At 43.0% G+C, this 25,556-nt stretch overlaps 12 protein-coding genes across 12 annotated transcripts; 6 read left to right on the forward strand and 6 right to left on the reverse strand.

Annotated features, from left to right (window-relative positions):
* Nucleotides 1-348: 348 nt before the first annotated feature.
* On the forward strand, nt 349-4,624 carry SAMD00019534_058500 (hypothetical protein; the record flags this gene model as incomplete). The annotated part of the gene is made up of 3 exons (XM_012899341.1): nt 349-397; nt 468-642; nt 703-4,624. The coding sequence occupies 3 exons, from the start codon at nt 349-351 to the stop codon at nt 4,622-4,624; spliced, it is 4,146 nt and encodes a 1,381-aa protein (XP_012754795.1).
* A 124-nt stretch (nt 4,625-4,748) lies between these two features.
* Nucleotides 4,749-6,048, reverse strand: SAMD00019534_058510 (hypothetical protein; the record flags this gene model as incomplete). The annotated part of the gene is made up of 5 exons (XM_012899342.1): nt 4,749-4,791; nt 4,860-5,065; nt 5,132-5,347; nt 5,411-5,791; nt 5,890-6,048. Coding segments are annotated over 5 exons (1,005 nt in total), but the record flags the coding sequence as incomplete, so codon positions are not given.
* A 220-nt stretch (nt 6,049-6,268) lies between these two features.
* SAMD00019534_058520 (hypothetical protein) lies at nt 6,269-7,169 on the forward strand (the record flags this gene model as incomplete). The annotated part of the gene is made up of 3 exons (XM_012899343.1): nt 6,269-6,448; nt 6,533-6,915; nt 6,980-7,169. Coding segments are annotated over 3 exons (753 nt in total), but the record flags the coding sequence as incomplete, so codon positions are not given.
* Nucleotides 7,170-7,295: 126 nt separating this feature from the next.
* Nucleotides 7,296-9,707, reverse strand: SAMD00019534_058530 (hypothetical protein; the record flags this gene model as incomplete). The annotated part of the gene is made up of 7 exons (XM_012899344.1): nt 7,296-7,537; nt 7,607-7,700; nt 7,777-8,373; nt 8,447-8,518; nt 8,587-9,339; nt 9,406-9,562; nt 9,631-9,707. 7 exons carry the CDS (start codon nt 9,705-9,707, stop codon nt 7,296-7,298), a joined length of 1,992 nt encoding a protein of 663 aa, XP_012754798.1.
* A 722-nt stretch (nt 9,708-10,429) lies between these two features.
* SAMD00019534_058540 (hypothetical protein) lies at nt 10,430-12,147 on the reverse strand (the record flags this gene model as incomplete). The annotated part of the gene is made up of 3 exons (XM_012899345.1): nt 10,430-10,663; nt 10,752-10,856; nt 10,921-12,147. The coding sequence occupies 3 exons, from the start codon at nt 12,145-12,147 to the stop codon at nt 10,430-10,432; spliced, it is 1,566 nt and encodes a 521-aa protein (XP_012754799.1).
* A 598-nt stretch (nt 12,148-12,745) lies between these two features.
* Nucleotides 12,746-13,352, forward strand: SAMD00019534_058550 (hypothetical protein; the record flags this gene model as incomplete). Its single annotated transcript, XM_012899346.1, has 2 exons — nt 12,746-13,147; nt 13,224-13,352. The coding sequence occupies 2 exons, from the start codon at nt 12,746-12,748 to the stop codon at nt 13,350-13,352; spliced, it is 531 nt and encodes a 176-aa protein (XP_012754800.1).
* Nucleotides 13,353-13,567: 215 nt separating this feature from the next.
* On the reverse strand, nt 13,568-14,796 carry SAMD00019534_058560 (hypothetical protein; the record flags this gene model as incomplete). Its single annotated transcript, XM_012899347.1, has 4 exons — nt 13,568-13,945; nt 14,014-14,267; nt 14,336-14,600; nt 14,665-14,796. 4 exons carry the CDS (start codon nt 14,794-14,796, stop codon nt 13,568-13,570), a joined length of 1,029 nt encoding a protein of 342 aa, XP_012754801.1.
* Nucleotides 14,797-15,446: 650 nt separating this feature from the next.
* On the forward strand, nt 15,447-16,863 carry SAMD00019534_058570 (hypothetical protein; the record flags this gene model as incomplete). Its single annotated transcript, XM_012899348.1, has 5 exons — nt 15,447-15,497; nt 15,580-15,699; nt 15,792-15,989; nt 16,070-16,582; nt 16,654-16,863. Coding segments are annotated over 5 exons (1,092 nt in total), but the record flags the coding sequence as incomplete, so codon positions are not given.
* An 80-nt stretch (nt 16,864-16,943) lies between these two features.
* Nucleotides 16,944-17,396, reverse strand: SAMD00019534_058580 (hypothetical protein; the record flags this gene model as incomplete). Its single annotated transcript, XM_012899349.1, has 1 exon — nt 16,944-17,396. The coding sequence occupies one exon, from the start codon at nt 17,394-17,396 to the stop codon at nt 16,944-16,946; it is 453 nt and encodes a 150-aa protein (XP_012754803.1).
* A 1,486-nt stretch (nt 17,397-18,882) lies between these two features.
* On the forward strand, nt 18,883-19,833 carry SAMD00019534_058590 (hypothetical protein; the record flags this gene model as incomplete). Its single annotated transcript, XM_012899350.1, has 2 exons — nt 18,883-19,293; nt 19,411-19,833. 2 exons carry the CDS (start codon nt 18,883-18,885, stop codon nt 19,831-19,833), a joined length of 834 nt encoding a protein of 277 aa, XP_012754804.1.
* A 244-nt stretch (nt 19,834-20,077) lies between these two features.
* Nucleotides 20,078-24,586, forward strand: SAMD00019534_058600 (hypothetical protein; the record flags this gene model as incomplete). Its single annotated transcript, XM_012899351.1, has 4 exons — nt 20,078-21,632; nt 21,696-22,260; nt 22,330-24,316; nt 24,377-24,586. Coding segments are annotated over 4 exons (4,317 nt in total), but the record flags the coding sequence as incomplete, so codon positions are not given.
* Nucleotides 24,587-24,868: 282 nt separating this feature from the next.
* Nucleotides 24,869-25,414, reverse strand: SAMD00019534_058610 (hypothetical protein; the record flags this gene model as incomplete). Its single annotated transcript, XM_012899352.1, has 1 exon — nt 24,869-25,414. The coding sequence occupies one exon, from the start codon at nt 25,412-25,414 to the stop codon at nt 24,869-24,871; it is 546 nt and encodes a 181-aa protein (XP_012754806.1).
* Between the last annotated feature and the right edge of the window lie 142 nt (nt 25,415-25,556).

The raw sequence follows: 25,556 nt of genomic DNA on the forward strand, positions 1-25,556 counted from the left end.
CACCTGACACCGAACAGAAGATATTTATTTTTTTCATCCTGATTGGCGGTTGGGGCACCCTCAAGGTGGCGATGATGAGGCATTCCATCAACGGATCATAACCACAATGATGTTGTCGTTGATTTTTAATAATTATTTTTTTACAACAATACCTGATTTGATTTGGTTTGATGATGATGATGACATTGTTATAAATAACTCACAGAGTCAGAGTGACAGTAATTCAGTTGGATCGTCGTGTCGTCTGTTTGTTTAGATCTTTTTCAATCATTCTTCTTAACGTTCAACAAATAATATCTATCATCTTATCTTTCTCCACACTTTATTTATTTGTATTATTACAACAACATGACGTCAGTTCTCGTTGAATACATCAACGATGGAGAGGCTGGAAGAGGTAAGTTAGAACTTTTAAAAACAAAAATGCATCAATCACTCACACACATCACTTCAATGATCATCTTAAGATGGACAAAATGGACACAGTGGAAGCAATGGTATGTCCGATGGTGCTTCCGGTTCCAATGGTGGAAATGGTTCAAAGGGTGAGAGAGGTACCAATGCTGGTACCATCGATGTTCAACTATATTCCACTCCTCAGAACCAGATCATGTTGCAAGCCAACTTTGGTGCAAATGAGAGGTATGTGTAACATATTCATCATACTTGATTGATTGATTGATTGACTGACTTTATGTTTAGATCAAGAGGTTTCCAAAAGACCGATGTTATGACCTTGGGCAATGCAAAGAACCAGTTGGTGCTCAGCTCAAGGGGTGGTGACGGAGGTCATGGTGGTGCCGGTGGAAACGGTGGTAATGGTGCACAAGGCTATCGTGGAAGAGATGCCTCTAGAAGCAGCTCTGGTACCGATGGTGGTCCAGGTGGTAATGGTGGTCATGGAGGCAATGGTGCCGATGGAGGTAACTCTGGTAGCGGTGCCAACACCACCATTCACAACAGTGAGCCCGACATGGATCTTCTGATGGTGCTCAAGCAAAGAGTTGGTAACACAGCAGCCGGTAACCCAGGTCACGGTGGTTCGCGTGGTGCCGGTGGCTACGGAGGTGATGGAGGTTGGGGTGGTTCATCCTACTCCTGGTCCGAGGAGCGTTACTACACCGACAGTGAGGGCAACCAGTGCTCAACATCAGAGTCATTTACCAACCCAGGTGGTTACAATGGTCCATCCGGTTCGAATGGTTCAGATGGCCACTCTGGAAGTGATGGTCATTCAGGTGCCGATGGTGCCTTCACCATCAGTCTCAAGATGAACAATGGTCAAGTGTTCCAATATCGCTCACCATACAACCTCGAGGTCAAGAAGATCGACTACTGCGACACCATTGGTTATGGCATCATTGAGCCAGACTCTGATGTCAACCTGTCCGTTACACATACCAATGTTGGAGGCATGCCCACACCCTCCGTCCAGACCATCCACTCGTACGTCTCAAACAATGAGTGGGTTGTCTGTGAGATCAACAACAGAGTGCCAATGAAGAAGTGGATCAACTCCGGAGAGACCACTGCATTGACCCGTCCCATCGTCTACCACGTCAAGGACTTCCGTCAGCAGTTCCCCCTCCCCAGAGAGCCATGGACATCCGTCGGAAAGATGGAGCATCAGGCATTGGTCGAGCGTGTCAATCAGACATTCGCCAACGTTGCCAAGAGTGTACATAACTTCACAATCGAATACCCAGTCCAGGCATCATTGATCAAGGGTCTGGACAGTGTGGAGTTGGGCGATGAGGCACCAATCCTCTTCACCCTCTGGAACAAGTCCAAGCATGGCGTTGGCAATGAGATCCAGTCCGTCCTGAAGCAATCACCAACTAGAATTTTGTTCACCCGCCTCAACATCCATCTGAAGGCACAGGGAGGCACGACCACCCTTGCCCCATCAGACTTTTGTGTCAGAGATGCCAATGGCGTCGTGTTCAAGAACCCAGAGCGTGGATTGCATGCCAACGCCCCCGCCCTTCAGCCAAACAAGCTCAACTCGTTTGCCTCCACACTTCAATTTGTCAACCCAGAGACCAAGCCATACACTCGTGTCCTGGTGGAGTCTGTCCTCTACCTTGGCCACGTCAAGGACATGATGAATGCCCAGCCAATCCAGTCGCGTCCATTCGAGATCCAGTTGTCAGAGGGATACAAGAGCATAGATGCCGACGTGTTGTTGATCACCAACAATCAAACAGAGTATGGTGAGGTCGAGGCCTGGAGAGCTCTGTGTAGTGACCTCGGCTACAACACTGCCGTATGGAACGTCAACCTCTACAAGGATCTCAACCTTGCACACGTCAAGAGCAATGGCAAGTCATTGATGGACGAGTTTGTTGGCAAGAACATCATCTTCCTCAACAACACCTTTGTCCGTGACGAGCGAAGATACGATGCCGTTGGCTTCTTGCGTGCCAAGGAGTTGTTTGCCGCTGCCAAGTTCCGTGGTATCCACACTCTGGTCGTCGGTTCAAGAGGCTGCAACATGCAGTTGGAGTTGGTGCCTGCCGTCGGTGCCGACAAGATGGTATCGATCAGTTACTTCAAGAGTCCAGAGGAGTACACCCGTGCCCTCAAGAGACGTATTCTCCAAGGACCAGGTTCAGCTCTGCCCCTGCCAGCCACCACCACTCCTACACTGTCCTCGATTGTCATGGTGGACAAGAAGCAGCGTTTCGTTGCACTTCACTCACCAATCCACACACTGTGTGTCTACTCTCACCACCACGATGTCTACCCATCCGAGACCATCTACTTGGACACTTTCAGCATCTCGGACATTGGCGAGGACTCCTTTGAGCTCAACCTTACCAAGCTCGACAAGAAGTATATCATCAAGACTTGCACTGACAAGAAGGTACCAGAGAAGATCAACTCATTGGACCCAAGAATGAACTGCACCTTTGATCTGCGTCTGTTGAAGGATACTCTGCGCGCAGTCACCACACCAACCATCACTCAGGTTGACAAGAAGAAGGAGGGCATCCTCGAGATGAGAAAGGGAGACTCTGGTTCCAAGAGCTACACCAAGCGTTTCATCATCTTCAATGGCAAGGAGCGCACCATCACCAAGTTTGACGTCAATGGCAAGGAGCAACAGCAGCCAAAGACCAAGAAGGTGTACTCTCTGAACCGTTTCGCCGTCACCATTGGCAACTACTTTGGTAATGAGTCGAGCAAGGACCATGCCACCACCTTCCAGATCGTCACCTCTGACAAGATCATCTTCTTGAGAGCCAAGACCACTCAGGATAGAGAGGAGTGGATTAACGAGCTCTCTGTGTTGCCAACAGTTGAGATCACTCAGGTGTACCGTGATCCATCGGTGGCCCTCAAGCAGAAGAAGGGACTCTCACCAGATCGTTCCAACGGCAACTTGAAGGACGAGAAGGCCAACGGCATGCAGGAGTTCTACCCAATCAACATCATCCCAGTGAATGAGCGTTACATCTTCACCAAGCCCAAGGACAGAGATCTTGAGCAGATGGCCGTCAAGTTGAACAAGCAACTCAAGAACCGTTTCCCCAACCAGAGAAACATCGTGGTCTATGACCAAAAGGTCTCCAAGACTGAGAAGTTCGCCACCTACTACCTGGGCACTTTGGAGGTGCACCGTTCCCTGGACACCACCACTCCACACATCGTTCAGATCAACATTGAGAACGACTTGGCCATCCATGATCCAAACGCCATTCGCTCCTACCCAACGTTGTACAACGTGCTCAAGACACTGGACTTCTCTCAGAAGCTCACCATCCTAAATGACAAGGTACTCAAGGTGACCGGTGCCACACCAAGAAGCGAGCCATACATCTCCAAGTTTGACATGTGTGGATTGACTCTTCTGTCCATCATCTCTGATATTGCCGAGGAGCAGTTCCACTTCAGAGAGTCCAAGTGGCGTGACAAGGTCAGCTCAGAGAAGATCTACTCGTTCATCAGAACATTGATCCAGATCAAGACCTTCAACTTTGTTGAGCAGCGTGGATGTGACACTCTGTTGGGCGACATCATCCTCGAGATTGGTGCTCATCTCAGCATCATGAAGTCATGCTACACATCCTTGGCCGATAAGTTGCTCCCACACAGACGTTCAAAGGCTGTGAACAAGGGAGTGAAGCGTCTCTATTGGGAGATCATCATGATCCACATTCTTGGATACGACATTGCCAAGGCCGAGAGCACTGACTTTGGAAAGCTTGACTCTGCCTTTGTCAAGTCGGTCAAGGTCAAGATCAACGCCAAGGTTGCCGCATGGGAGGCCCACGCCGTCAAGTCGACACCCCAGTTTGTCTATGGCTACCGCTACGATGAGAAGAGCGGCGAGAAGAAGAAGATTGCCAAGAACAAGGATGTCATCATCGAGTGGTACCGCAAGCCTCACTTCTCCAACTCAATCATCGACACCACTGTCATTCCCGAGGTGGTCATGAGCAAGGACAAGTTCCATTCACTCATTGCTGCTCCTCGTTCCAACGCCGTGTCCGAGACACGTGCCTGCTTCAACACCGAGAACGACAGAGTACAATACGTCAACGACATGTTTGTCCGTGAACTTGGACAGCCAGCCGCAGAGCTCCTCTCACACAGACTCACCGTCAATGAGGTCGTCTAAGCCCAATGCAAATCAACCAAACAACAACACCCCTGATACAAGTAATACTACAATGTCTTGATACATATAATTAAAGGACTATCTATTTATCTAACATCTTGTTGAATTATTTGTCATTATTAACCATTTTGATGAACTTTCTAATATCTTCCGTTGTTGATATATTACTGGATATTGTTGGATATGATGGTTGTTAGGACGTATTGGGTACCAACGAGCAAAGGTGGATACATACATGTACTCTGATTGTGGACTGATTTGTTTCAATAGTTGTGTCAAGACACTGGATGGACCAATCTCGACAAATAAATGTCCAGCATTTCCAGTCTCTGCTTCTTTTGATTTCCAACCATCCAAACAGTATTGAATGGATGATACCCAGTTCACAGTCTCTACCAATTGTCTTGATAGCAATGGTTTAATATCTGCTGCCTCAATGTACTGGTAATTGATTGTTGTTGGTTAATTGGTTGTTGTGTCAACAGTTTAGATTGAAGTACTACTTACTGGTCGACTGGTAACATTTGAGATCACTTGGTAGTTTGGTCGTTTGAAGTTGATATTGTTCAAGTGCTTGCTCTCAAACTCTTGGGAGCATGGTAACATCAGTTTGCTATGGAATGCTGCACTGACTTCCAACTGTTTGATTGACCTACAAAGTCTTTGTTCTTTCAACATCGACATTGTCTTATCTACACCAGACACTGTACCACTGATCACTATCTATTATGATGATGTCAAAGAGTCAGATACGATGATGCACGATGACGATGGTGAGTGACCTACTTGATTTGGAGAGTTGATGTTTGATACATCACATATATCATTGACTGGGTCCTGTCTATATAGTTGTTGTGTGTACTCTTTGATTCGATCAAGAGTTGAGCCAGGTGTTAACATGTCATCCCTTGATAGGACAGCAGCCATTTTGCCTTGTTTCATCTGCTTCATCAGTTGACCACGATGATGCACCAATGGTAGACATTGTTCAAATGTGATTGATCTTGCGGCCAACAGTGATGTGTATTCACCAAGTGAATGTCCCAACACAAAATCAACTCTATTGTCTATTGGTGTTGCTATCAACTCTTGTTCCAATATCTTTAGTATCGAATAAGAGTGTAGCAATACAGCTGGTTGAGTGATCTCTGTTTGTTTCAGCTCATCCTGTTGTTGTTGTTGTTGTTGAAGGCAGAGTTGTAAGAATCATCATGATCGAATGAATCAAGGAGATGGATGCTATCCTAAACAATGTTTGGTCGTACCATTGGCGAATTGAACATCACATTGGACAAAGACATCTGAAGTAGACGATCAGCCTCCTCAAACAAAGGCCGTATATAAGGGAAGCTAGTGACCAAATCTTTAGCCATGCCAACAGTCTGACTTCCCTGTCCAGGGAATAGTAGTGCTATTCTCTTCATTCTCTCTAAATACAATGATCATAAGATCATTAGATTCATTAAAGATCGATGTTTGTGAGTAACCCTAAAAACAAATTAAAATAAAATAAATTAAAAGTTCCCAGGACCCCTTGACAATTGGACCGGTCTGTTGTTCAGCCAGACGAATACATGAGCCATCTTATTTTATAAGTCCGATGATAAAAACAACGTAGTAAACATTCATATAAATGTTATAAACATGTTGGTCGGACTAGTATATGATATCATATTCTTATGCATATCTTTTATAATATATTTTACATATCATGTATATCTATTCATTCGAGTCAAGAATTCAAAGACATCTCACTTAACGTGGATCGGAAGAAATGACTCTTATAAGAGGCAGTGGATTGAACTAATGGTATCTGGTAAAAAGGTGATCTATCCATATATTTGATTCAAACGATGATCTTTAAGATGGGAACAACATGATGAACTAATACTAACTCCCATTATCCAGGATATACTTGCAGTTCAAACACTTAGGAACATGGTGATGGCATCATCACTATTAGCAACAGCGTCGATTACACTTGTAGTACTACTACTGAATATATTGGTGTCAAACAATCTATCCAATGTATTTGATCAGATCAGTATCATTGGAGCAACAAACTCTAGGATATTGGTATACAAATCATTCCTTCTGATTCTGGTGTTCCTATTTGCCTTTCTCAACTTTGCCACAGCGATACGATACACAACGCATCTGGCATTCCTTATCAATGTGGCACCCTATCATTCAGAGTGCACACCAAGGTACTTGAACAAGATAATGCACAATGCCAGCAATCATCATACGTTTGGTGTTAGGTCATTCTACTTCTCCCTACCTGTCATTCTGTATGTTGTATGTCACTTGTGACCTTTACCATTATATTCTAACAATATTACATTGTATATCTAGATGGTTCTTTGATCCAATATTTCTATTAACAGGTACATTGATGCTAACCGTTTGGCTATACTTTGGAGATATATCCGATCTAATTATACCAATTGAAGAAAAGAAGAACAAGTCAAAAAGATCTTCAGATACTGATCTAGAGGCTTTAGAACTACCATCAAGTGGTGCTGGTGCTGCTGTGTCCGAAGCAGACTAATAATTAACGATCGATCGATCGATTGAACATTACAATATATGATTTATAAAGACATAGCTTTACCTCCACACGTGGTGGTGTTGACAATACTCGGACGGTTGTCTGTCTTGGACTACAACCTTAGACTACAACCACTGAAGATGGCAGGATGGAGAATCGGTATACATCGTGCACCTTCTTCAAACGGGAGGTACGTTCATCGGCTCGCTTGCCCGTCACAACGAGGTCATGTAGGTCGTCTACCATCAGTCTGTTAATGTTGAAGAAAGAGTGGTGTCGCTCCGACATGTTACTGTCCAGATCACCAGTATCGATAATGTCCACATCAAGTGCACGTCCATACACATCACTGATTAGGTTAACTAGTAATGTGGGTTGGGAGAGTTGTTAATATGTGAACAATGCTAACTAGTCATGGTATTAAAACTCACTGTTGTTGCCAAGGTTCTGCTTTTGTAGCATCTTGAATGCCATCTTGATGGCCATATCACGATGATCTGCGTATATTGTCATCTTTGGACAATACTATGTTGGTTATGTGATTTGGTGTATGTTAGGATTATAATATGGTATGTTGAGTGATGCTGTGATGACAACTTACATTCCTTAGCTCATCATAGTCATTCTTAAAGGTCTCAATCTCATAGTCTGGATTGAGGAAGATAAGGTTGGCCAGTTGTATCTTTGATTCATCATAGCCTGCACCACGTGATGATGATGGGGAGGAGGTCTCTGGCACCGTTGGTACACCACTGAAGCTGACATGTGGACTGAGCACCATGCGTTTACCAAAGGCTTTCTTCACCTTGGAGAATGAACGCAGGAAGAATCGTGTGCCCATGCTATGACACATAATGTGAAGTGTGCGGATGCCTGCATGTCCAAGACTCTCGATGAACTTTTGTAGGTCGCGGTGATTGTCATTGTCAGAGGCGATGGAGTGTGCACACCAGTAGAGAAGTGAGCTGGTGGATGATGGCCAGTTGAACACAAATGGTTTCAGATAGCTTGGGAAGTGACCAAGTGCAAGGAACTGAGCGAATCGTTTGATGGCATCCTTCAGATCGTGATCATAGCCATGAATAAAAAGTAGTCCCTCATTGGACTGACTGGATATCCAGTTGTTGTCCAATACCAAGCTCTTGACGTTTGCCTTTTCCTTGTTTGCTTCCAAATTGATTGTGACTTTTGATTGAATCTGTTTGTGATTGAGTTACATGGGTGTTAGTGACATTGGTGACTTTTAAAGGTTGTTCATCAATTAAACATACATGTTGTCTTGGTTTATGACCAGATACCAAGAGTGTATCCAACTTTCTGTCAACTGATACTACAACAGAGGACTAGATTGGTTTTGTTACGTTAGGATGTATCCATGACGTAGTGTATATTTCGAGAAGTTTAAACTTACGATTGTCTTGTCCTCATCAATATGTCTATAGCTCCTATTGTCAAAGAGCTTCTTAATACAAATGCACTTCTTCTTGCAAGAGCAGTGATCTGGTCCTTTGATCATGCTCACCTTGGGGTAGCCCTTGAAGAAGTTACCAGAGACACAGCACTCAACTGCTGCGACACCAGTGTGTAGTGGCACTCTGTCAAGCCAACTCTTACCTCCACCATTGGTACCGTAAACAATGCGGAGATTGACCAAGAGGGAACGTGTGTCATTCTCCATGCTCTCAAATGGTCCAAGGGGAATACCATTCTCCCAGTAGCCAGAGAGTAGCTCGCCTTGATAGCTTGTGTCCATCCATGTGCCAATGCCATGTGGACGTCCATCGACGAGAGGTCCTTCATAGATGCATGTCGTGGGTGTTCCAATGAGACAGTTGCGCTGCTTGATTGTGAATCGATTGCTCTCGCCCTTTGTCCATGCCTCTTTGTCGGCCATAAGTGTCAGTGCACCAGTGATCGAGTAGATGCAACGCATGATGTAGGGATAGACAAAGAAGCTGATGATGGTCAGCACCAGTATGCCACTGGCCAAACAGAGCAATGGGATATAGTACTGTTTCTTGTAGTACAGATCAAATATGAAGAATAGATACAGTGTGACGTAGGCCTCCAAGAAGACCATCCTGACGATCCATGCAAATCTTGGAAGTATAAGTCCAAGTGATATTGATATGAATCCCATCAATATGAACTCTAATATAAATCCCTAGTGTGATAGAGTGTTAGTGTATGTATGTTGTTGAAAACAACAACAACAACAAGGTACACATACATCAGTCCTCTTGAATTTGTATATCTGTAAGAATAGGTATACACCGTATGCAGCCAGGAACAATGCAGCCCAGAGTAATGAGAAGCCTCTCTTCTCATTAGATAGTGATCCTCTCTGTAGTCTTGACCATTGTCTCTTCTTCATGAACCAGAATGTACTTTGGTTTGATTGTGTAAGTGATCACTGATTGATATGATCTGACCAAACTAAAGTATGTGTACTTACTACTCCAACTCATTTGTAGTGGTATCTATGGTCTCTATTTGGTTGTCATCGTCCACTCCGTTTAGAGATGCAGACATTGGTATAGATTTATGTAAGGTGTAACTATTGTTGTTGACATTGTTGTTGCTACTAGATGTACCTGGTGGTATTGTAGGGGAGCTAACACTGTTCCTCCTAACATACTCTATGTTCTCTTTTAAATCACTTCGATATCTATATGTGTGTGTGTCAGATCAGGTCAGGTTAGTTATCAATCATCAACCACATATATATAAAGACAACAACCGAATCATACACATTGCTAGTACCCAACAAGTGTGTCCTTTCATCCATGTTGCTAGTACTGTAATATTTATCTATTTGTATATATATACTATGATACAAATAGTAATTGACTTATGCTCAACAACACAAGCAAAAGCACACACATTCTCTACTACTCTCAGTGTCCTGAAACTTGACGACCAAGGTCAAAAAGATCTAATTATATGAGGTGATATCAGATTCCTGGCAACAAGTCATCAAGATTGCATGAAAGAATGGAAAACTAACTAACTAGTTGCAGCAAATTATTAATTGATCAAATCACGAGGCGATACATACTCAACCGAATCTGAGCAGAGATTGGCATTGCATTCCATGTCGACATGTAACTCCAACAAGTAACTTGGCCAACATACCCTTGGATGTTATGTACAATGATGGGCAATCAATCAATCAATTGATTACCACCTTTAGAGCTTTATATAAATATCTATATTACATGGCCAGATAGATAGAGTAGACCACAGAAAGTCGACTATCGAAAGTATGAATGTTTGTCATTCAATCCACATAGATTCCTAATGGATGCCAGCTGTTGTTGATAGAAATTGATATACTGAGACTTCTTGTCGTAGAGTGGAATGACCTCTGTGTAGCCCGCTATATGGTCAAACGTCTGTCGAAGATGTCTGTTGACAATGGAGAGATTCTCATTGGAGATCCTCTTGTAAAATGACATTAGCAATGGTATCACTCCATTGCTGTATGTCTGTAAATGATTGATTGATTAATTGATTGATTTGTGGTTGGTGTGTTAGTTGACTCATCCATCATTGTTGTTAACAACTACTACATACTTTAAAAACTGGAGTATCGTTGTGTCTGTGGTAATGTTCTAAGATATCTATTGAGACCTTCAGGGGTATCAGCTCCTTGATTATCATCTCTTCATGTATCAGTTTCTATTGACCAAACATTAACGATTAGTGTCTGATCAATATAGAGAGCTCTATATACTAAACATACCTTGGCCTCATGAATTGAGGGGAGATGTCGAATGAAGCGGTAGAGCTGTTGAATGGACTTGCCAGTGGTCTTGTCATAGAGAAGTAGATAGTAGGAGAGCATTTGGGAGAGGAACTTATGATTTCCAAGTTCAAACTCGATGAGTTTACCCTTCTGTAACTTGTTGTAGACGTAGAGACCTGCCAGACCATATTTGGAAACGACTGGATTGAACATCAACACTTGATCACTGTGTCTTGATAGATGAAGGAAGCTGTCCACTCGACCGGCATCATCACTCTCCTCCTTGCTACTATTGTCATCCTTGTCGGTCTGTGCCACCATATCATCTGTATCCTCATCATCATCTGCCTCGGAATCGCATCCAATAGGGTCCTCCATGATATCCTCATCATCCACCTCGTCGTCGTCGTCATCCTCCACATCAACGTCCTCATCCTCGTCATCTTCATCTTCATTATCGACTTCTTGCTCTGCTTCCCAAGAGCCCTGGAAATCTTGAAGGTACTCAGTATCGTAGGGACGAGGGAAGATATGAAATGTATCCTCTCCATAGTGATCCTCCTCTTCTTCTTGATCGTCATCATTGTGTTCAGGGTGTGGATTGAAACTGAATCGTACATTCCTAGTATGTCCAGGATCACTCCTGACCTCCACATCAGATTGTGTATAATTATGATAATTAATATATACATCATCATCATCATCATCATAATCCATGTCTTGGTCACCCTCCTCCTCCTCCTCCACGTCTCCATCCTCCTCTTCCTCCTGATTATCGACCATTTCTTGATTTCCATCACCATCATCGTCATCTTGTTGTTGGAGATAGAGTTCTAATTGTCTTTGGATTTGGTCATCGAGTTGTTGTTGTATCTGGTCATCTATTTGTTGTTGAATTTGATCTTGTAACTGTCGTTGAATATGATCATAGAGAGTACCAGTGTTGTTGAATTGATGAAGGAATGTATCATTGTTGATCTGGACAACAAGCGGGATGCCTTGATATGACCCTTGAATATCCATCTCATCATCATCATCTTGATTGTTCTGGCCATCATCCTCTTCTTCATCATCACCATCAGCATCAGTATCATCTAGATGACCAACATTGTTGTCCACAGTAGTTTGGTGATGATCAATATGGTCATCGTCTTCTTCCTCCGCTACATCATCATGAACATGTGCACTATAGTGCGGATTGGTATTGTCATTGTCATTGACCATTTCTCTCTATCTCTATCTATCTATCTCTCTCTCTCTCTCTTTCACTTCTTGTACTACAACAATAGAGTGGAAAGTCATTGTATAAGTGTTACTGGCTCAACTTGACCCGATATTACAAGAGTCTGTTACTTACGAGATATCAATGACAATTGATAAAACACATATAAGGTACCTCTCTGTATACACACAGACTGACTCCTGTATATCTTTATATCTATCTATCTATATATATCTATATATCTATCTTTCTATCTGTCAACTCTCTGTTCAATTCGTGAATAAAGGGTGTGAAGTGAATGTCCTTCTATCTTAGACACTCTCAAACACACACTGAATGTGTGTTGTTTGTGGGCCAAACTCTCTTTCTATCACCCTCTTTCAATTACAAGTGTCCAAGAGAGTATATAGAGTATTGTTTACTACCATGATAATCAATCTCTGTCAATCTCACTCTCTCTTACTCTCTCTCTATCACTTAATGAGATAAACATTCTTTGTAACCAGAGTTGGTGACGGAAAGAGAAGAAAAAACTCACACGAAACATCACTATTGTTTAAAGCGTTTAGTTACACGATTACAAATAGATATATATAAAGAATGTTGACTGCTACTCGTTCATCATCAGCGTTGTTCAGGAGACTGTCGACAGTCTTATCAACAAGCAACAACAACATGATCATTTCATCATCGTCATGTTACTCGTTTAATCATTCATACTCTACAGCAACAGCAACAGCAGCAACAGAACAGACATCAGAAACAACAACGCCATCACCAAAGACTACAGTTAAGCAATATAAACTAAACCCTGCATCGCCATTGCAATTCCCAATCAATCCAATCACCAACATCAACTCGATCAAGCCACGTGGTGTTAGCGAGAAACTACCATTCCACTTTGAGCGAACTGATAGCGGACGTCTGCCCGTCTACACTGATCTGATTCGTAGCAGAAGGACTGAAGAGACTGTCCTCAGAAGATATTCAGGTGATGTCAATGTATGTGTCGTCGTGAATCATTCAATCACAGGACTTGTCGATTAGTCATCTTACATTATCAATGTTCATTCAACAGGTTATAATACAGGAGCTCAGGAACATCGTTGGAGACAATGTAGAGATCACTCAAAGAGAGGGCACAATCAGATTGAAAGGAAAGTACACTACTCATCTGCTGATTTGGTTGTCGGCACTCGGTTTCTAAAGTGGTTGTTATCAACAACAGAGACGAGACAAACGATAATAATAATAATAATAATAATAATAAACCTTGAAGACGGTAGTAGCGTATATGATCGAAATGACCATTTCAATTCCTTTATTAGTTCTTCAATACATAACAATCAAACAACAAACTACTACTAACCGCAGTGGCAGACGTAGGAAACAATAGGTTCATCATCATTAATGACTCAGACCTCAATTTGAGATTGGCTTGTACTCTACAACATTGGCTTTGGTCGCGTTGCCACTGAGGAAGCTTGCAAAGTTGTTGATGGTGGTCTTGCATATCTCATCAAGTGACTTGTTGGTGAACCATGCCTGGTGGCCAGTGACCAGTACGTTACAGAACGTTGTCAACCTGGCAAGCTTGTCATCCTGAATGATGGTCTCACTCTTGTCCTCAAAGAAGAGGTCTGCCTCCTCCTCATATACGTCCAGACCGAGATAACCAATCTTTCCAGATTTGATACCCTTGATCACTGCCTTGGTATCGACCAATCCACCTCTTGAAGTATTGATGATCATCACATTGTTCTTCATCTTGTCAATTGTTGTTGGATTGATCATATGTTTCTTATTTGATGTGCATTTCAGAGTTAGACAAGGTAATGACATATGTTCCACTTTGAGTAAGTACTTACGGTATCCTTTAACAATGGAACATGGAGGGAGATGATATCAGATTGAGCCCATATCTCTTCAAGTGAGACATACTTGACACCCATCTTGATACATTCTGGATTCTCCCTAACATCATAGGCAATAACCTTGCAACCGAATCCCATCAGGATGCGACATAATATCATTCCAATATTGCCAGTTCCACAGACTCCAACAGTTTTACCATTCATTTCAAAACCATCCAAAGAGCTCAGCTCAAAGTTGCCCTCAAACACTTGATGAATCGTAAGAACTGGTCAGTTGATACAATTTGGTATTGGTTACGAGTGATATGATACATACCCCTCCTGGATGCCTTGATCAATCTTCTGTTTAAGGTTAACATCATGGCAACAGCATACTCTGCGATTGAGGCAGGTGAATATCCCGGAACGTGCATCACAGTCATACCTAGATCCTGCGCCACCTTGAGATTGACATGGTTGAATCCAGTTGATCTCAACAACAATACCCTTGTTCCACCCTGATGAAGAATATGTAATGTCTTATCATCTACTACGTCATTCACGAATGGACATACTGCAGTGTGACCTTTAGCCAAACTGGCCTAGTTGTTTATATAATGTTATTATTAATATTAATAATAAAAAGTTGGAAATTGTTAAACTTACAGTATTTTCATTGAGCTGAGCATCAATATTTGTTATCTTGTACTTGTCGATACCGCTGACCGACTCAAAGTGTTTATCCCAGTATTTCTTTGCTGAGAACATTGCAATCTTGTTATTATTAGTCTGTGCCATTCCTAATTGTATATATTTTATCTACTAATAGAATTAGTCGTAATATAATAATATTTAGAGTAAGTAGTTAATGATGTTGTTGTTGTTGTTGATGATGTTGATAATGTTTAATTTGTGTGAACTTACACGCACACTCACACACACTTGGAGTGGTAGTCCAGCCAATAATAATTGGGCAACACGACCGTGGGGTTGTTGTAGACTCACCACCTTTGTCTATTATTATATTTGTTGATAATGGATCAAGATTTGCCCTTTTTAATTACCTGAGTAGGGTAAATCGGTCCGTGTAGGGCCTTGTAAAGGCACGAAATCACACAGATCAAAGTCTTGGGACCTAATGTCGTTGTTGTTTACTTTGGCATCCGGTCGCTCAAGGGTTATCCTCTTCATGGCAGGGGCTACACCTTGATTTACAACCTTAAAATTGTACTGAAATGATTCTCTATTGAATTCAATCATAATCACCTGATGTCTTGAGACCACTAAAGTTGTGTGATCAATTTATATTGTCTGAACTAATTAATCAACGAAAGGGCTATTGAAAAAAAACGAACGAAAGTAAGAAACATACTAAGTTTTGACAGATAACAAACAAATACATACAAACATTATATCTTACAACTTCAGCACTATAGTATCATTAGATCATGGAACAACTAACAGAGCTAATACCTTTCCTTCAAGAGCAAAAGCCAGAGGTATGAACATATTCAAGAGATTGATAGAAATACTGACGGATATCATTTTACTAATCTATATCAATATGCCTAATGAATAAAGATTAAGATCTTGGCGTTGCAACATATCTCTGGTGTATCAGGTGATGCAGAGGCCATTGAGGTACTCAAGAAGACAAATATAGTAGTACATCTCATTAGACTCATTGGTGATGAAAATAATGTAATGTTGTTGTTGTTGTTGTGATGACATAGATTGTAAACAAACTAACGAATGAATCAATGATTGAATCAATGAATGAATGAATCAAACAGACCATCAATCGATTGGCAATGACAACATTGATCAACTTTTGTCAGGACAGAGATATGCTCAGTGACATTGTCAAGAGGAACATCGTACCTAGACTGGTGGATGGTGCATGCGATATAAAGAACAAGTTGAGAGAGGTCTACTCCATACTATTGTCAAACATTACACATACAAAGGAGGGATGCACACAGTTAATGCAGGTAAGTTTATCGAATTAACACTTTCATTCATTCATTCATTCAATCATGATTACTTAACACTGGACACACATATCATTTAGTATGGAAGAGAGCTACAGGGATTCTATATATTGAAGTTAGCCAATATGTTGACTTCACCAACCGATGGCGAGGACAAACTCAAGAGCACAAAGGGAAATTGGGTGGTCAACATCCTTCTCAACGTTACACAGATCGAAGAGGGAAGACGTATCATCATGAACAAGGACAATGGCATTATCGGTGGTTTACTGCCACTGTTTGAGCATCAAAGCGTCATTATTCGTCGTGGCGTCGTTGGCATCGTGAGAAACTGCTGCTTCGACGAGGCCGATCATCCAGCACTGTTGGACAGCAAACTGGATGTGCTCACCAAGCTCCTGTTAATCATTAGAGGTCCAGACATTCTGACTGACGAGGAAATGCAAGGCATGAACCCATTGCTCCACAACCAGCCACATCAACCAAGTGTTGATCGCGAAGAGGACAAGGAGACAAGAAAGTCCGTCATCGATTCACTCATCTTCCTCACTGCAACCAGAGAGTCTAGAGATCTAATGAGAGCTGTTAAAGTGGTAAGTTGTCAACATCGTGTCACAGATGTCAATGTGTAGATACTAACAAATGATGTTGATGATCACTGTAGTATCCAATCATTAGGAACTATCATTTGGTGGAGAAGGATGAGGAGATTGGCGATAACATAGAGAAGGTTGTGGATATGTTGATCAGAGATGAAGAAGATGAACAGGATCAATCAACTAATAACAAGGATGATAATGTGGAAGCTGTCAGCAACAACAACAACAACAACAACAACAACAACAACAATAACGATGATGATGATGCCTCTGCAATTGAGGAGATATAATAAACCAGTTGGTTGATACTATCGATAGTTTATATGTTTGTTGTTGATGTCACTCCGTACTATTACTACTTGTTAGCAGCATTCATGGTATACATTGTGCCACATTCCATCCACATCGCAGCAATGCCAGCAGCATTATCGGTAACATCGCTGATTGTCTGTGCCGACTCCATTGGGAATCGCTTCAGGACAAAGGATGCCTTGTCCTCGCCAGGACGAAGCATTCCAACGCCAATCCTCAGTCTGGCAATCTTCTCTGTGCCCAAACGATTGATGATGTCCTCCATGCCCTTCTGACCACCAGAACCTCCATAGCGCAGACGTGACTTTCCAAGTTCAAAGGCAATATCGTCGACCAACACCAGTATGTTCTCAAAGGGAACGTTGTAGGTGCTTGCCAATGCTCTGACACATCCACCACTTAGGTTCATGAACTTTGTAGGCTTGGCCAATATCACCTCGGCAACTATAGTCTTAACTTCCTTTGGTTGCTCTACCTGTGCCAACACCTCTTCCATCTGTATTGTTTCTTTTTCTGTCACTTCCTCCTCCACCTCTTTAGATTGTTCAGGTATTACTGTTGTTGTTGAGGTTGCTGTTGTTGTTGTTGTTGTTGTTGTTGGTGACACAACTACCTTATCGCTCTTGTTCTGCTTTTGTTTGTTATTTGTCCTCTTTGGTCGTTCAGCCAAGTGTAGCCATATTGTAGTGATGAGTGAATGCTTAATGTCTTGATTGATCTCTGTGCCCAGTAGCTTGGCCAATCTATCTATAGCTAGATAACCAATGTTGTGTCGTGTGAAGCTGTACTCCTTGCCAGGATTACCCAAGCCAACTATGAGGAATCTGTACTTTGCTCGAACCAACTCATCAGGTCTTGGACGCACCAGTGTTCTCAGTTCATTGTACTTCTTGTCTTGAAAGATGGTCGTACACTTTGATAATACCCTAGCAGGTCTTGGTTTCGTTGGTCCTATCGGTCTATTGTTATTGATGCTTCTGTTGATGTTGTTGTTGTTGTTATTTGTCGTTGTATAGTTATAATGTGTGTTCCAATATGGTTCAGTCAACAAGTGTGTTCTTGAACAGCCATGTTGCACAGACAAAGCACTCGTTTGACTTATCAACAAAGGGCTGGTCTGACTTGATGTTATGATATGTCTCAATCTAATCATGTTTATGTTTATGTTGACATTTTAATGTTGTTGATTATTGTCGTGCTTCTCAAACTCATCAACATCGTAATCATCGGGTGGACAGTTCAAGATCAGTTGCAATTGAACTTCTTGAACACATAAACACAACTACTAACTGGAAACAGATAAAGATAGAAAGAATGAAGAGATATATGATACTTCTTCCTCCTTGTCCATGACATTGACCCGACCCTACTTACATGGACATGGTTTGTCTCGGCTTCTGACTCAAATACCAGCAGACACCTTTCGGCCGAATGATAATGCCGAAGGCTTCCCATGTCCTCAGTGATGTCATGCAACGCAATAGGTAGGCAAGTCCCGCTTGGGAACAAAGTGATCGATAAGTCCCAAGACAGATGTTTCTTTGGAGAGATACAAAGAGAGTACGTGAACACTCAAACAAAAGTGAGTCTCGACTTCTTCTGCAGACACTTGGGAAACGCAACAAGCCCAATCCAAAAATATCATAAAGTCAAGATTGATTAGCAAATGCCGGCTAGTGACCCATCGAACGAGCTGCCAATGCCACAACAATGAATTCAGAGTGTGTAGCACAATTCATCATTGATACGACAGTAGTAATAATTCAAAATAATAGGTTGTCGTTGATGGTTATTACCCACACGAACAACAACATCAATATCAGCAACACGTTTGGATTGTCCTCCACTTCCAAACACACCACCACTCTCACTGACTGTGTCATCATCATCATCAATTGCAACTACTCAGGGTGTTGTTCCACATTCATTATTCAATAGATTTATTTATAATAGATATATATATATATTTGTATAATCCAAACATGTCATTCTTGTTGGATCAATTAAACATCCACTCAGTGGATGATGTTGTTCAGACAATCCAGAATTTTAGATGGGAGGCTGGAGTAACACCATTCTCCTCAATATGGTCACCAATAATTGGATCCCTAGGCTATCTGGTGGTGATCTATCTCCTCCAGGTCTACATGAAGAACAGGAAGGAGGTTAAGCTTCACTATATATGTTTGGCTCACAACCTGTTCCTGTCACTCTTGTCGCTGGTAATGTTGCTTGGAGTGATGGTGCCCCTCTTCATCACCGAGATACCACAAGGACTTTACCATATGGTCTGTGCACCAAAGACAGATGGAACAGTTTCCTTCTTCTACTATATTTTCTACCTCAGCAAGGTGTATGAATTCCTTGACACCATATTCCTCGTTCTTAGAAAGGTATGTTTATTTGGAAGAAGATGACAGAGCTAATATCAGATAGTAATAGATATGGACATTAGACTCTAACAACATCCATCCATCCATACATACATACCTGTTCATTCATTTAAACAGAAAAAACTTATCTTCCTCCATGTCTACCATCACTTTATTACATTCTGGTTGTGCTGGGTGAACCTTGTGGAGAACACTGGAGTACAATGGGGCGATATTAGTGCCAACTGCTTCGTACACATCATTATGTACTACTACTACTATCAATGCGAGCAGGGCAACAACCCATGGTGGAAGAAATACATCACCCGTGTGCAGATCATCCAGTTTGTATTCGACATGTCACTGCATGGAATGTGGCACTATTACGTCGGTACGTCGACACCTTGCAATGGATCGCTGCGAGGTACACTTTTCTCGGACTTTGTTATCATGAGCTTCCTCATGCTCTTCCTCCAATTCTACTTTAGAAGCTACAAGCGTCCAGCAGCATCATCTGCCGCCGCTGTTGCTTCAAACAAGGACCAGAAAAAGACTCAATAATAATAATAACAATAATTCAGGAATATATATATTATTATTATTATTATTTGATCATTGCTTTGATTATGGGTTTGATCAGAACTTCCTCCTTTTTTTGGTTTTTGAAGAAGTATCTGAATCGATTATTCATCAGAACTTTGCAAACATTGTATTTGAAGTATTAGTAATAGTAGTTGTTGTAGTTGAGTTGGACTAACAACTGATCCAACATCATCAACAACAACAACAACAACAACAACAACATATCTTAATAACGACAACAACCATGACAACAACAACAACAACAACAACCCATCTATCATTAGAGTCTGTGGACAGTGTACTTGCCCCAGTTGGAGGAAGTGGACGTGTCAAGTACACTTGTCTCGATGTCTCTAGACGATACCTTGTGTTGGGTGCCAACACTGGTAGCATCTACTTCTTTGAGAGGAAGATGGTTCAGTCACAACAACATCAACATCAACAACAGTCGATAATGCCAATGCTATTAAACAATGACGGAGTGGTGTTCAATCAGATACTGTCATTCAACGACATTAGAGATTCGATAACTAGCATCAAGATCAATCCGACAAATGACAACTTGGTGGCCATCGCCACTCAAAAGGTGATCTTTGTCATTGAGCCCAACCTGACGATACGAAAGGAGAAGGAGAAGATTCTGTTCAAGATGACCGACCATCCACGCGACACAGAGACCACTTGCATCGTATGGTCACCGTGCGGCAATTATCTTCTTAGTGGTGATGACGGTGGCAATGTATTTTGCTGCTCCATTCCAAAGGCTAGACGTGCTTTCTTCTTTAGTGCAGAACCTGTCTGCAAGTTGGACTCTAGAGTGGTTCAGTTGGACACTATCCTGATAGCAAGGGAAGGCGCACCTCAACAACCTACCCAGACGACCACAGCGGCAGCAGCCGTTTCACAGACATCAACACTCTCGATCCTGGCATCCTCTCTCACCAAGACATCGATCATCAACTACCAAATTGGCTCCAATGTCTCTGGAAAGCTATTGACCACTGTCCAGGTGGGCAAGAAGCTGAGAGAGAAGCCTACCAAGCAGGGTGCTTGCTTCCATCCACTCTCCACCACCTCTGTCTATGCCTCGAGGCCTGGAAAGAGATTATGGTTGGCTGACAGCGTTGAAGGAACCGTGTTGTCCACGATGAACTTTAAGTCTGGTGGAGAGGAAGGAGCAGTGGTTGTCACACCAATGCCTCTCTCATCTGACCTGTCCTCACCAATGTTGCCCCCTGGTGTGATGTCCTTTGCCCGTTTGCTCCCTTATGGAGCGTTCGTAGTCTCATTCGACGAGAAGACTTTGCTTCTGATCGACGTCAATGAGGTCGAGGTGTTGGAGTGGAGAGTCGACAGCACTCTCTTGCAGGACCTTTGTGTTTCTGATGATGCCATTTACATTCTCCATGGACCAAACAGAACAATGTCACGTGTCTATCATGCATCAACTCAACAACAACATCAACAGCAGCAACAACAACATCAGCAGCAAATCGCATTCACTGTCCCAACATCTGTACCAGTACCTGTACCAATACTTTCTTCGACTGTAGCCCAACAAACGGCTATGGAGTCATCTCCATCATCTGGCATTGTTTCAAAGCCAGCTACCCAGCCATCAGAAATAACTCTTACAGATGACACCAAGATGATCACTACAACAACAGATGTCGCTACATTGGTCGACACCCAAAAACCACCATCATCGACAAACGGCACAACAACCAATCAACCAATTGTGGTTGTAGAGAATGGTCATATTGATGAACCAAAGAATGGTAAGTTCAAAGATCAAGTTGATTGAATACAACACTTTACTCACACTTTCTCTTCAACAACAGAGATAGCATCTGAGCTCTCCAAAGACACTCCCTACACTTTGACCGAGGAGAATTCGGCAGACACAATCAGTTTGACCAACAGCACAAGTTCAATGACACTTGAAGATGTGATCGATCAACCACAGCAACCCAACGACACCGCCGCCACAGCTGTTACCCCTACGGCGCCTCAACCCTCAACCAACTTTGGTCATACCAGGACCATATCCAAAGAGAACATCTTTGCGCAGATTGAGGTGTCCAACAACCCACTGGTGATTGCGACCACTTCCACCACCAGAAAGAAGAAGAAGAAGCCAGAAGGCCTTCCAGTCAATCCACTCAAGACCTCTGGTGCAGATGTACCAAACACCACCACTGCTGGTAGCTCCATGTTGTCGTCCTCTCAAGATCAATCACTCAACTCATCATCGTCATCCATCACAACAGAGGATGCTGGCAAGGGAGAGCCCACATTGGAGTTGAAGAACTCCACTGGTGTCAAACGTACCACCGTCATCATCAAGAAGAAGGTGATCAAGAAGAGCACAGCAAACAGTAGCAGCAGCAACATTGTGACACCAACTGAAGTCTCACCCGTCATTGGACCAAATGCTTCCACTCTTCCCTCGGCATCACTCCCACCCCTCTCGAGCTCAACTCCAACCATGTCCGATAAGCCACCCTCACCTACCAAACCCGAGCAACACCCAGTGACGGACACCACGTCCACTGCCAACCAACCTAATCAGCAACAACAAACTCCACCATTGAGCTCATCAAACTCAACAACAACAGCACCAACACCATCTCCACCTTCTCAGCTTGCTGGCCTAAAGACCAGTGGAATATTTAAGGGAATCAGTGCTGCTACGAACTCTATCCAGGAGATAAGACAACTGGCCGTTAACAAGATCCAAAAGGTAGACCTCAAGTCCGAGTTCTCGACTATATCACAAAAGATCCAATCCAACTTTGGCTCAGTGACTAGCACCCCAACTACATCGACACCTCCAACGCTCGAGCAACATGTTGATCCACTGGCCCTTGAACCAACCCAGCCAGCTTCAGTTGAGAATGTCCAGCCAGTCGCACAACCTCCACCACCACCCGAGTTGACACCAGTAGAGCTCCTCGACAAGCTCACACGATCGACATACGACGCAATGCTCGCCTACCACTCAAAGAAGATCGAGGCCGGTGTCCTCCCACTTCTTCAGCCATGGCTACAGGCATTCAACCGTGTCGAGTATGTAGCACCTTCGGAAATGGTGTCCGAGATCATCACTGGATGCTTCTTGTTGGGCGTCAACCCTATGTCATACGACTCACAGGGCAGGCTTTGTCGTTGTTGGAATGAGACCAGTGCTCGAGAGACGATAAGGAAATACTTCACCTATCTCGACTGCAACAAGATATATCCCTACGTCAATGAGAGACAGTGGGACTCCTGTACAGACACTTTGTTGGACATGGAGACATTTGCAAGACAGAACTCAAAGGTCATTGCCACATTGAACACCTTTATCGACAGCAATGATGGTACTGGCTGCATCCAGTATCTAGAGAATCATCTCGATGATATTGGTCTGCTATTTAGGTATATGGAGATTCTTCTCGATTCACAGACCAAGTTGTCTACACTTTTCTACGCCAGCCGCTATCCAGTGATTCTGCCTCGCAACATTCTAAAGTTTGTTGATCAACGCCCCGCAGCCCGTCTAGCCGTCAAGTTTGAGTACCTAAACCACCTGATGATCAAGACGCCCGAATGTCGAATGGACACCAATCTCATGGAGGACTGGTTCCTCTCCAACCTGGTGCATTTGCAGCCACCCAAGGATCAGTTGTTCATTACCAATGATAACATACCAGAGACTAGACGACCTAGAGTCGGAGCACATCTCATCGAATGGAAGCACTCTGTTCAATTGATGTCCATCATCAACAAGGTCGTCAGCAACGAGTACATATTCAACATCTCCCGACTGGAGCACCTGTGCGAACAACATGGATTCTTTGAGGGACTCCTGGCCATCTACAGCCACCTCTACAGAACATTTGGCGCCAAGTCACACAGCTACAACGAGGAACTCCGCAACCAATATGTACAGAAGCTGCTCAACCTAGTTGTTGCCACAGACAACATCGATGCCCTCACCAAGGTCATGGAGAACAACATTGACCTAGCCCTGTGGACAACACTGCTGGAGAAGATGCAGGAGCAACGTGACTACTACAACAACATCTTCTTCAATCGTGACACTGCCTTTGCCATCTCTGAGCCGTTTGCCGCACGACTGATGGGACGTTCGATTGGTGCCCTACAAGCCATTGACCTGCTCTTGACCTCCTCGCTGTTTGAATCTGCCCAACTTCCATCGGAGCTATTCTCGGAATGGATACGCAATGGAAAGTGGACAATGTACAACAGGAAGTCAATCGCACATGAAATACTATCTCGTTTGGACAGTTACCTCTGGACCAAGAAGCCTATGAACCTATCTCCACAGATCTGGTCTCTGGTCGTAGATGACCTGAATCATTTCCATACCCCAACCGGTCTAAAGGCACATCATCAAACACTACAGCAACAGCAACAACAACAACATCAACAACAAGATTTGATTAGTTCTACCGAACTAAATCAATCATCTTCATCTTTAGCAACTACGACAGTGAACTTGGGTGTCACACCACAGTTCTTTGAGGACTCTAGCTTCCACTGGGGTACCGAGACCGAGCTGCACGGTGGACAATGTCCAGTGTGCACACTGCCGCTCATCGAGAACCCAGAGTCTAGCTTCCTTGGTGTGACTCCGTCCAGTGTCATTGTTTTCCCATACTGTGGACACTCCTACCATCAGTGCTGTATTGAAGAACAAGGTTGTCTGCTATGTTACTCTCAAAGAAAATAAAGTGTACAACGATTGTACTGTACTGATGATTGAGTGATCATCATTGTCATCAACATGATCATCGACATGTTACTATGTTTGAGTAAACGACCTTATTGGCCTTATTTATTACATATATTTTATGTGCCACTGTTATCTGAGGCAACGTTGTTGTTGTTGTTATTTGTTGTTGTTTGACGACTCTTGCTGCTGATGTTGCTGCGGCGCTAGTATAAAATGATCTGGGATGGACATCTAGCTTCCTTTTGGAGACTAGAGACGAGAGATAGAATGCATTTACTTGGACTTGGTGAGAGTGTTGGACAACCAGTCGAGACCTTCGTAGAGACCATCACCTGAGGTGGCACAGGTGGACTGAATGTACCAGCTTCTCTGACGGAGTGAGTGGAGGTTGAGCTTGTCGGTGACCTCAGCAACACTCATGGCATTGGGCAGATCCTGCTTGTTGCAGAAGACGAGCAGCACGGCGTCACGGAGCTCATCCTCGTTAAGCATCTTCTGGAGCTCATCACAGGCCTCTTGAATACGCTCTCTGTCGTTGGAGTCGACGACAAAGATCAGACCTTGAGTGTTCTGGAAGTAATGTCTCCACAATGGACGAATCTTGTCCTGTCCACCGACATCCCACACTGTGAAGTTGATGTTCTTGAACTCGACTGTCTCGACGTTGAATCCGATGGTTGGGATTGTGGTGACGATCTCTCCAAGCTTGAGCTTGTAGAGGATGGTGGTCTTACCGGCGGCATCGAGACCGACCATCAGTATTCTCATATCCTTCTTTCCAAAGAATCTAGAGAAAATCTTTCCGAATGTTCCTCCCATTATTGTTTTATGATGTGTATGTGGTAATAGTAAGTAGTAGTTATAAAGGTGAAGTTATTATATATAATAGATATGTATACAAAGATTAAATAATCTATGAATAATATATATGTGTGTGTGTGTAAGCGTGTAGCAGTGAAGA

Source organism: Acytostelium subglobosum, assembly GCF_000787575.1.
Source record: "Acytostelium subglobosum LB1 DNA, scaffold: scaffold10, whole genome shotgun sequence".
In the NCBI taxonomy this organism is placed as follows: domain Eukaryota; phylum Evosea; class Eumycetozoa; order Acytosteliales; family Acytosteliaceae; genus Acytostelium; species Acytostelium subglobosum.